At 39.3% G+C, this 11,409-nt stretch overlaps 1 protein-coding gene across 2 annotated transcripts in view; it reads right to left on the reverse strand.

The window, feature by feature from the left end:
* ZNF385B (zinc finger protein 385B) overlaps window positions 1–746 on the reverse strand; it is a 109,931-nt gene extending 109,185 nt beyond the window's left edge. The window contains exon 1 of one of the 2 annotated variants that reach the window (XM_059853205.1): window positions 511–746. Coding sequence is in view for 1 of the 2 variants with exons in the window: in XM_059853202.1 (XP_059709185.1) it covers window positions 511–535 (25 nt within the window). In the remaining variant the exon portion in view is untranslated. The remainder of the gene's footprint in view (window positions 1–510) is intronic. The other variant, XM_059853202.1, reaches the window with a different exon arrangement.
* Window positions 747–11,409: the final 10,663 nt, after the last annotated feature.

Genomic DNA, 11,409 nt, shown 5'->3' on the forward strand with positions numbered 1-11,409 from the left:
ATATTAACAATGACAGACATATCTAACATGTCAAATCCAGTATACAATTTATTTCATTCTTTACTTTTTTAGTTTATCTGGAGAATCCAACAGCTCTTGTGTTTCACACACCATTGTAACCATACTTTGGGATTTAAAAAGCCAGAAAGCAAGCTCTGGTGAGAGATATTTATTCACACTGCTAATAAGCTTCTTTCTACAACAATAACACAGCATCACTGACATTCAAAAAACATTTAAAATGCATAGGAAGTCACCTACTGGAAAGATGCCCTCTGCAAACAGCAAGCAAGGAAAGGGAGCTTGCCACATATTTAGTTACTTTTAATACTGAAATAAGAAGAGAAGAAAAAGATGCATTATATGCCTGCCTTTTTTATTATCCTTTCCACTGGAATAACTAAAACAGAAATGCACTGCACACAGCAATAATGCCAAACATGTAAGCATCCACTCAATGTCGTAGCACAAAGCAATTCAGTGAAGTTTAATAATAAAAAACAGACTCACCTCTACTGGGAAGCCCACTCCACATTATGGCAATACTATTTAAGCAGGTTAAACAGCAACCAAGTTACATAAACAAAACTTCCAGTATGTGACCAATATGATCTACGGTGCTACAGAGTGTTGGCTCCAGCCCTGCTCATCTGTGTGACAGTTCACTGCTACACCAGAGCAGCCTCCAACCTTCCCAGATGCCGGCTTATTGCACTGCTCATTGAAAATCCTTCACACGCTGGCAACATTTTAGGGAAGGACAAGCACACTCTGAGTCATTTGTAAAGAAAGCAAAGCAATTTCAGTTCTGTATCTTCATGCCTACCGAAACACAGAGCCCCTGTCAAACTAGAAGTCTGCCTGAATTTATGCTGAGAATCAGGCAACCCAAGCCTTCATTATCAATGCATGGAATCAGCTACAGAGATCAAATTCAAGCAAACCATGAAAAAATAAAAGGATATGATTATGAAAGGCTCTACAGCTTCAGCTCCAAACCACACAGAATGAGGAATCATCTATCTAGACTGTGTAAATGTTAAAAATAGCTCTGTCTTTTCTACAACGAACAGGAGACAGAGGAGAATGAGCAGCCTGTATTGTGTGATGAGGTTCATTATTGGGGGGGGGGGGGGGGGGAATCCAGCAATAAAAATTAATGATTCCTCACAGCGTTTCTAAATAAGATTAATTCAAAATTATGCAAATGAAATAAGTATTTTTTAACCATGTAACTAATGAAGTCTATTAAAAACCAGGATATCCATTAAAAAGTATAATGAATATTTGGGTGAAAACATTTAGAATGCTGACCCAACAAAGACCTGCACAGTCTAGCAGATTAAATATTTTTACCAAAATAAAAATATCATTAAAAGCATGAAATTGCATGACCAATGCCTTCATTCTTTCAAAACAAGAGTAATTTTAAATTACTTACTATGAAAAACCTCCATGGCTTATTAAATTCATGCTATTCCTACTCCCACATGGACTTCTCACAATGTACATATTTTTCATCTTTACAGGTACTTCACAGGTTTTCTTTCCCCAGAAAGGTAAGAGAGCATGTGCTGCTGTGCATGCTCACACCCAGAGGTACACAGCATAAGACAGATGTAACCATAACTAGGCTTTGAAGAAACTGAAGGACACAGGAGTTTTTTATTATTGCCTGTACAGTTATCCAAATATACTGCTGGATCATGAGACAACTACCAGAGAAATTTTGACAGCATCTGATCCCAGATGAGAAAAATTACTATACAGAAAAGACAGCAGTTTTCCTTTTACAAGGTAAAAATAATAAACAAACCTAACTTCATTTTTTTGTTTCTTCCAGTAGTTTTAATACAGAAATCATGGCTAAAAAGGCACACAAATAAAAATGTCTGAACTTATAGATCCCTTTTCATCTCAGCTGTCTACACCTCTAAACTGTGGATCACAACCTCCAGTGAGACAGTGAAGAAATTCTCGCAGCAACATCAACTCAGCTGATTTAAGACACTCTCCAGGCCATGCCCAAAGGGGTTAAATGACAAGGGATATGCTCCCAACTGAAGCAGAAGTTGTATCATCACCACTCCTGAAGCCATTCTCAGCTCGAAACCATGGCTGGTGAGCAGTTGTATTTTTGGTCCTAGACTCTTAAACAACCGATTTTCTGATGTCTTAAATGCCGCTTTTTACCACAGCATAACTGCCCTTGAAGAGAGGTTAAACTATCCAGGAAGGCATCTTGCTACAAGAATATATCTGTGCAAAGTAGTGGCAAAGGGTCCTGAATGTACTGTCCAATTTTATTCTGAAATCCTTTCACATTCCACCCAAAGGATCACTGCCTATAAACTATTTTTTTCCATAATAGGTACATACTTTATTTTTTTTGCTTAATGTCATTCATGTGCTCCCCATCTCCAAGAGAATGGAGTCCAGAAACGAGTAATTGGTCTGATAACTCTTACCTGTGGTTTTCAATTTGCCATTAGGGAATTAGGAAAATTTTTGAATGTTTTTTTCTAATTAACTTATCAATTACTTTAAAAAAAAACAACCTCAATAAAATAATGATTTCCCCATGTTTTTCCTGAAGACTACCAGTGAGTGCACATATAATCAACTTAATATTTTTTATTAATTTCACCAGTACTTTCAGAGTGCAGCTACTCAAAGAACAGAATATTTTGAATATAGTGTGTAGTCATTGGTAAATAAAAAACCAACTTTAATGCCAGTTCTGGGCCTTGATATTAATTCTCACCATCAGCATTTTGTGAGGAGTATCAAGTGCCCAAAAAGAATACAATAAACTGCCTAATTTCTATGTTTCTATGATGACTTCCATGAAGGAAAAAACAGCAATTGCTTACACTAAATACATTTCATTCTGTAAGAAAAATGTTATGTACCATTACCTATCTCTTAAGTAAATGGTGGAAGAGACTCAAGTGATGCAAAGAATGTGGTACCACCTACCAAATGTCATCTTGTTCAAGAGACCACTGAGTAAGAAAAAAGTCAACATACCCTGTAGCAAGAAGTGAAATACTTAGAGTTTCTCAACAGCTCACTAAGACATGCTTCATTATGGGCATGTAACTCTGTTATTATTTCTATTATATTGGACACAGTTTTGCTTTTTAGTGAGAGTAGAATTTTTTACAAATAGCAAAATGGATTTCACCTAGAGTAGGACAGCAAAGCAACCTCCCTCTCACAAGAGGGCAGAGAGGGGAAGCCCTGAGGAGTTGCTCCACTTTGTGGCCCTTCAGAAGCAGCTTTCTTGAAACTGCTCTCTAAAAGGTTGGGCTGTAGGCAGCAGACATGGAAGGCAGAACAAATACTCACCTTCTACTAGTCTAAAAAAGGTTTTGGCCCAACACAAAAGAGTAAGCTCACAGAGCTCTCTACAGACTTATGCACTAATTCTATAGCTATGCCTGCACACATTTAATAGGACTCAGGTCACAAACTTCTTAAAGATTCTTTTAGTTGCTGCTTTCCATTCATCTGAGTACTTGCTAGAATAATTCATAAAGATGTTCTGCAATAAAAATCAGATTATCCTTGCCTTTTTGTAGATTAATGAAAGACAAACATTGAGAAGGAAATGAGGACCTAGATCAAGAGGCTTAAAGTAAGCAAAAGTTCTGCACTCCATTATGTTGGCACAAAGTCTCAGATGGCAACTGAGGTACCTGTCAGAAAGCCAGTCTTGGCCCATATAAAGACTAAAACCAACATACAAAAACCTGCATTTAGGTTTAGATTCTTCTGACAAAAACCAAGGAAAAACTCCACTGAAATGAGAGCAGTGCACTGCAGATTCATTCTGTTGTAACCAATCGTCATTGGTCTGATCTAAGGCATCTGGAATATTTTCAGTATAATTTCTCAATGTCTATCAATAGTCTTTTAAATTTTTTGGCTGAAGATACTATTTACACTTTCTATCTCTATTTTTTTTGAAAACTAATGTGCAAGTTAGCTATACAGTCCATGGATCCTATCAAGAATAATCTGAGTTCTTTAATTGTAAGCCTCCCTGCCTCCATTAATTTGATAGGTTGACTAGACTTACAAGTTTATATGGCACTGCACAGAGACAAAGAAGCTCTAATCTCTGTTGCCAAAAGTGGAAGAAGCCCTGTCTTGTCCAAACTCCCCTGCTCTTCTCCCAGGCCCAAAACTGCTGTTTTACCTCTCCCTTCCACTACCACTACTAGGCCCTTTTTGTGACCTGTTTAAGTCGCAAACACAACAGAAGTCTAGTAATTTACATATTTATTTTGCTGTATTAACAAATCCCTGGCTGTCATTGCTGTGAACCAGATCACAAAACTGTGTGTTTATAACACCTCAGGAAATCAACCTGTGGTTATTTCCTCAGTATTGCAATGTTAACACAACAACTTGTAGCACTGTTCCTTACAAAGCGTCATGGTATGGGGTCCTACAGCACTTTCAAAACTGTCACGCAAGGTCAGAGATTTCAAGACCAAGAAGGCAGAGCTGCTACCAGGATACACTGCACCCTAACATCCCAATCACACCTCCAGCCAGACCTGCAGAACGATCACATGGGCATTAATGAGTGCCCTGAAGCACCTGTGCTCTTTAAAACAGCCTAGGACCCAGAAAAAAGGGGTTTTCCTTTGCCCACTTTTAAATCTGGGTACCTTCTGTAATAAAAAGGAAACTTCTCTACGTGTTTCCAGAGATCTGTAAAATCTGGACTCCGATAGGAATTTCTAGTGCACTTCCTTAAAACTACACCAACTGTTCCCATGTTACCGTAGGGGGAAGGAGAGAGAACCAGGAGACTCACCAGGACACACCAGCCCATGGAAAAAGCAATGAGAATTCGCGGAGCAAAACCGATGCCACCTCCGAGGAAGGAGCGGGAGGAACACGAGGCAGCCGTGCCCGGCATCCCCCGGCCGGCGCTAGGAGCAGTCCGCAATTATCCCCAAAGCGCCGGGATGCTGAACGCGCGGCTCGGCACGGCCCGGGCTGCAGCGCCATCGCGTGGGAGCCCGGCATCCCGGCTCCCGAGCATCCCGGCTCCCGAGCATCCCGGCTCCCGAGCATCCCGGCTCCCGAGCATCCCGGCTCCCGAGCATCCCGGCTCCCGAGCATCCCGGCTCCCGAGCATCCCGGCTCCCGAGCATCCCGGCTCCCGAGCATCCCGGCTCCCGAGCATCCCGGCTCCGCAGCAATTCACCCCTCAGCTCGCCGGCAGCACCGAGAAGGCAAGCAGACTTCAATCAGCACCGAGCCACACTCGTGTCCTACGCCCAGGACTGGCCGCGGCCCCGTGAGCTCAGCCCGTGCTCTCAGAGGGGGCAGGTGGATTCCAGGTACCCAGGACAGCTGGGATCTGCTGCAGGCTCCAGCACGGCCTGCTCACTGAAAAGCTTTAAACAGGCTCGCTCCAAAATACATCTCCCCAAGGCTGCAGGAAACCACCCTTTCTTTTCCTTTTTCTTCATAGGAAATAGATTAAATCATTTCCAACTTCAGCTGCAAAGGCAAACACGCACTTTCTGACTTTCATGAGAGTTCATTTATGTCCTGCTAACAGCAGGCTGTCTGTCCTAGCCTGTCTGTATGTCTGGCACAAGGGTCGGGATGGCCCTGGGAGTGGCTGCACTAAGAGTTGTGGTGGGCATGGCTGGTAATTAACAAGCACTAACATAGGCAATAGGGAAGGCTCACCGTGTGCAACGTATTTTCCAAGTAGAATTCTCTTTTTTTCCACTTTTCAACACCAATGTAAATAAAAGGAGGAGTGCAATGAGTGGATCAAATCACCAAAGTCACCTAATGTAACCCATTGATTTCTTGATTGTGGCCATATAAAGAAAAGCAACTCTTAAATCTTTATTTTCTATTACATTTTACTTGCTAGGAAGTAATTTAAATTGCAGGTGGAGGTACAAGAGCAAAAGAACTTGTATATATCAATAACTGGTGCAGCAAGATTAACTAGAAACAGAGGAAACTTTTTAGAAAAATTTGTTGCTAAATATGTTTTAAATCCTATGACAATTTCATCCTTACTCTAAATATAAAGAAGTGAATTTAAACTCATCTCTAAAATTATATTTAGACTTTAGATATCTAAAGTCCTTCATCTATACAATTAAAGGTATTCTTACGAGGACCTGGAATCCCAGGTATCAAATCTTAATGAACATTCCAATAGTAGTACAAGGACCACTACCAGCAAGTTAAGAGCAACAATTTGAGCTTATAGTTGTAAAGAACAGTAGAAGTCAAAAATTAAAAGGACATTTGCTAACAACTGAGGGCCACCTGTCACAGAGAGGATCACAAAACAGAATGAATATGAAAATACGTCTCATCTCCGTTTATAACAAAGTCCACCAAGTGTCAGGGAGAGCTGGAGTCAGTGATCCATCAATACTGTCACACAGAATCAAGACAGTTCTGGCAGGTCTGTAATCCTGGTTTCTGAACTGTCAAGGAAAATTTACAGTCACGAATATTTTACAGTCACCTCATTTTCCAGTGGGAATATTATTGATTTCACCTTTATCTATTGAGCACAGAGAACAAGTCTCCAAACTGCCACTGGATGGAACTTTTGCAGGAAGTTTCCTAAGGTGTGCTGAACTGTTCACTGGGTGCTTTAACAGAAGGGTACAGCTGTAACAGCAAAGTATGAGAGGGGCTATTTGCATCCGGAATAAAGTCTATTCACTGGTGAGGTGAGATTAATATAATTGCTCTCTTACCATCTGCACAATTAGTTCTGTTTACAATGTTAGCTGAAGAAATGGGAAAGGAAGACTTCTATTACAAGAGGTAATAACACTCCAGAGGACATGGATTAAAACTGAGCCTGGCTAATGTCAATTTATAAGAAAATTAATTTCTAGTTATTTTTGGAAAATGTTCTTTGAGAACTACATCTCAGTAAATCTTGTTCTCCCACTAGTTCTTAAACTGTATACTAAATTGTTTATGTAATCACAGTAATAATAAATTGCCTATTGTAAGGCATTTCTTTCTTTTCAATGCTATGAACACAATATCCTTCAGCTATGAAAAAAAATGCTGATTTCAACATGCACCAGATAGACCAGCATAACTAGCACACAACTAATAGTCTAATATAGAGATTGGTGAACAAAGGACAAAGCAACATGAATTTTAACTCCCAAGCTATGCACTAACCCCAAAGCATGTGCTCCAGCAAACAGAATTGTATTCTGAGCATCAGGGCATTCTTTGAGTAATGGTGCCAGAGCATCAGCTGTGATCCCCAGCAATGACACCAAAGGCATCAGATGAAGGGGTTCAGATTACAAAAAGCAACAAAAATAGAAAATGCTTTTATATGTTTGCATTGCAGGTCCACACACAGAGGAATCTTAAATCAATCATAAGGTCTCACAGATTTTCAGTTATTTTAAGAATGCTCACAATTAATTAATATAGATATTATTCAATAGAAATTTCATCTTTTGAATCACAGGCCTTATACAAGTGATACTCTCACACTGCTTAGTTCTAAATCAAACAAAACAGTACCACAGACTTCAAAACAAGTAAAATTAGCTAACAAGAAACAAAATCAGAAGAAAGAAAAAGCTAAACCTTTCAATGTTGTTTGACTGTTTCTATACAAAATAAAAGAAACCAAACCCAGTATCTTAATGTAGCAAATGAAAACAAATGCTACAATTAAGAAAACTCCTTGTAGGAAGATTTGAGATCTGTTAGATTTTTCTCAAGTAGCTATGAACGGTGTCTAACACTAAAATAAAAAGAAACAAACTCCCCAAAAAACCAGAAGGGCAGATTATGTGCTTTGTATCTTTACATTATGCACGCTAGATGCATTTTGCCCAAGACTTTTGTTTTCCCTAGTAAGTAAAAAGTCTTACTTTGAAATACTTCTTAGAGGTCTTTTCCAACCAAAACTGATTCTATGGATGAGAGTGGTTAAAACCCAGCGGGGTGAAAGCAGAAAGAATAAAAGGGCCAGGCCTGTAAATTCCAGCTCTCCTCCTCCATCATTCCACTACTAGATTTCATTTAAAAGTTTCTCCTGTACATGTAGCATCCCTCCAGAACTTTCTTTTGGGAACAAAAGCAGATGACAAAATGTGTGTTTGGATCCACAAGAGTTACTTCCAAATAGACCATATCTCAAGGTCCAACACATAATGGAATATTGCCTCAATACCACCTGGCTTCACAGGAAAAGAAATACACCAGTAATTCTGAACATGGCAAAATATTATTAACTACTAGTATCAATCTACACTAAGTTTAATGGTTATGTTGAGTGGAGAAGGTAGGGCTTAAAAGCTTCCTCAGAATTCTTGACCAAAAACCAACATCTCAAACTAATTATGTACCTGTGCTTGTACTTGCAAGCAAAGTGCCAGGAGCTGTACTTGTAGGGAGCTTTCCATTATTTAGCTGCTTCACTCTTTTCAAGTGAGATTTCCCGTTGTAATGAACTTGAGCTTGGGCTGCAGAGTTCAGCTGTATATTGCACACTTCACAGAAGGAAAACAGTATCTTCTTTTTTTCTTTGCTTAATTGGTAATCCTGTCTGTCATTCCTCAGTCCTTTTTCTTCAAAGGACCGTAGCACAGCTGGTTGATTCATAATCCCATCTTCAACGATGTGGTCAGGACTTAACGGACGCTTCATACCTACAAGGAAGGGAGACAAAATTGTTACTAGAGAGCAACAAGTCCTTACTATTAAAGCTGCATTTTCTTCTTTAAAATGCTGTAATGCATGACCTAGCAACCAGTTCGAACAAATAAGGTTCCAAACTGCAGAGGCATTGCTTAATGTAGAAATAAAAGCATTTGTGACACACCATAGAGCTCAGAAATAATGAGTTGGCAATGTATCACAGTCTGTGCACAGCAACTTACAACAACTCATTATTTTGTTAAGCAAGCTCTCTATTTTAAAGCAGATTTATTATTGCATCTGTAGCAGAGGTTAAGAATATCTTCAAATACATTTCCTCTGCCTTACTAAACACTGGTTCCAGAGCTTTTTACTTTCCAATTACTATAGCAGTGCCCACTGCTACAAATACAATTATTCAACAAAAAGGATGCCAACAAGAAATGTTATGGAAACACTGGAAGACAGCAGACTGTTCAAATGAGACTAATGAAGCCTTTCCACTTTCACATACATCCAAATCTTCAGCTTCATATAAAGATTGTATGTTATCTATATTAGTCCATCCATACCTTCACAACTCAAACTATTGTACAGAGGAAAGTCAGCTAAACATTAGTCTTGTGCAAACTACACAAAATCATGGTAAATGACAGTCCCTGAACAACAAGCCAAGAGCCTGAAATATTAACTTGCCCATTAGAACTAAACCTCATCATCAAGCTGCACAAAGTACAGTTTTATACATATGGGGAAAGTCCATATTTCATTTAAGGCGTGGTGCTAAACCAGCAGAGAGGAAATAGGGGGTCTAGGGTAACTCATATAAAAAATAATTCTGTTTTCTTAGCTACACAAATTGATGTTTATTCTTATCCCCCACCACCCAAATACTCTGGATGGCCAAAGGCTGGCTTAGAGAGCAGTGCACAAAAGCAGCTCTTTCCAGGCAAGTGTTCACCTGTGGTCTGGTTTCAAAAGCAAAAGACTTCAAACACAAGGTCCCTTTTCCAGCCAGGGAACCAGAGCAGCACAGAACTTCGTGTACACCTACCACTCTCTTAGGCAGGAGCACTGAAAGACACAAACTTTAAAACCAGAAGTGGCAGTAATCCTCCCCAGAAGAGTGCAGCATTCACAAGTAACACCAGAGTACCCCTCTCATAATCCAGTTAAGCTTATTACCAAGAGAAAGGTAATAAACCTCTGTTCTCTTCTCTGGGTGTACACAGGAAAAGCTTCAGAATCAGTTAGTCATTTATATGGTAAGATAGAGTATTTCATCACATTCCTAACCCATGCTTAACATTTTAGTATTGGTACAGATTCCTTCTCACATACAATTCACTGATCAAGTATGGTAAATAGACTTCATGTCTTTGTTTCTTATAGATGACAGTTCTGTTATCAAACAAACAATATTAACAACACATTAAGGTATAAATCACATAAAAAATAAAACTAATTATTAAAAATAATCATAGCACACAGGTACCTAATTAATTTAAAAGCAAAATACTGGTGATCCTGAAAACCTAGGCTAGAGACTGTCACACTAAATCATTTAAGTGTAAGTATCATATTTCAAGTCAAGCAACCAAGATCCTTGACTCAGCTGAGCTAAGATAACATTTTCATCTGAAAATTTAATCTCCTTAGTGCTTTACTATTTGTTATTTTTCAATGTATTTTAAACCATAAATAACCTCCCCTAGCCCCTTTAGGGCTTCTGTAATTTGTTATTTCTGTAATTTGTTATTTCAACATCACTGTTGTGGCTTTTGTTCTCTGAAGTAAAATGTTCTGAAACAAAAATTCTTTTACAAGTTGTACATACAAACCATTATAGAATAATAAAAGATGTTACATTTTAAAAATCCTGGCCTGTCAAAAATCTCGTACGTTTGGTTGCAGACAGAGAATAATCAAAAATATCATGCAGCAATTATTTCAATCACCTGTAAGATCTTAACGAAGCTCAGTTGGTTTGGATACCTCTAAAATTGGCAGTGGCAAACACCTGCATTAGGAAGCTGCATGGAGCAGAAGGAAGACTGATGGAGCTGCCTGTAAGAGCACCAAAGCCTTCCCAAAGCTCTGGGCTGGGACTGCATTAGCACTGCGGCACAAGACACGTACACTCCTGGACTGCAGGCTTCTGCTTCCTTTCCTCCAAAGGAACAAAACCTTGGTGAAGTCTGAGACTGCTCAGTTATGGGCCAAAGAACATTTGCCTCAAAAGTGCAGTCCTGACATCACCAAAAGTATTTATAAACATGGATGCACCTAGAAAGAACAATTGAGCACAGCAAGGAGTCACACACTGCACCTGCACCCTTAGGCATCCCAGCTGCCAGGATGGAAAGAAAATTAACCTTCAAACAAATAAAAAGAAATCACTGCCAAGGTGCACTCTTGTTTTAACAAAAAAATGACTATAAATTCAGTTTTACTACAAAGTTGCATACACCGGACAAATGAGTCCTTGAAGCAATCTCTTGCTACTAATTTAAGAATTAAAAACCACAAGCTGAATTTTTAAAACAAACTTTGCTGCCTTAAGCTCTGCACCTAAATTAAAAGGTGGTCTGATTATAAGCAGCCATGACCTCCCAACAACTGATGGGAGCAGGAGATGCAAATTGCTTCTGAGAAAATGCTTACATTGAGTGTAGTAGGGCTTGCAGCAGCATACTCTGACCAGTCCAACCCCGGAGAGAA

The sequence above is a fragment of the Haemorhous mexicanus genome, chromosome 8, assembly GCF_027477595.1.
Source record: "Haemorhous mexicanus isolate bHaeMex1 chromosome 8, bHaeMex1.pri, whole genome shotgun sequence".
In the NCBI taxonomy this organism is placed as follows: Eukaryota; Metazoa; Chordata; class Aves; order Passeriformes; family Fringillidae; genus Haemorhous; species Haemorhous mexicanus.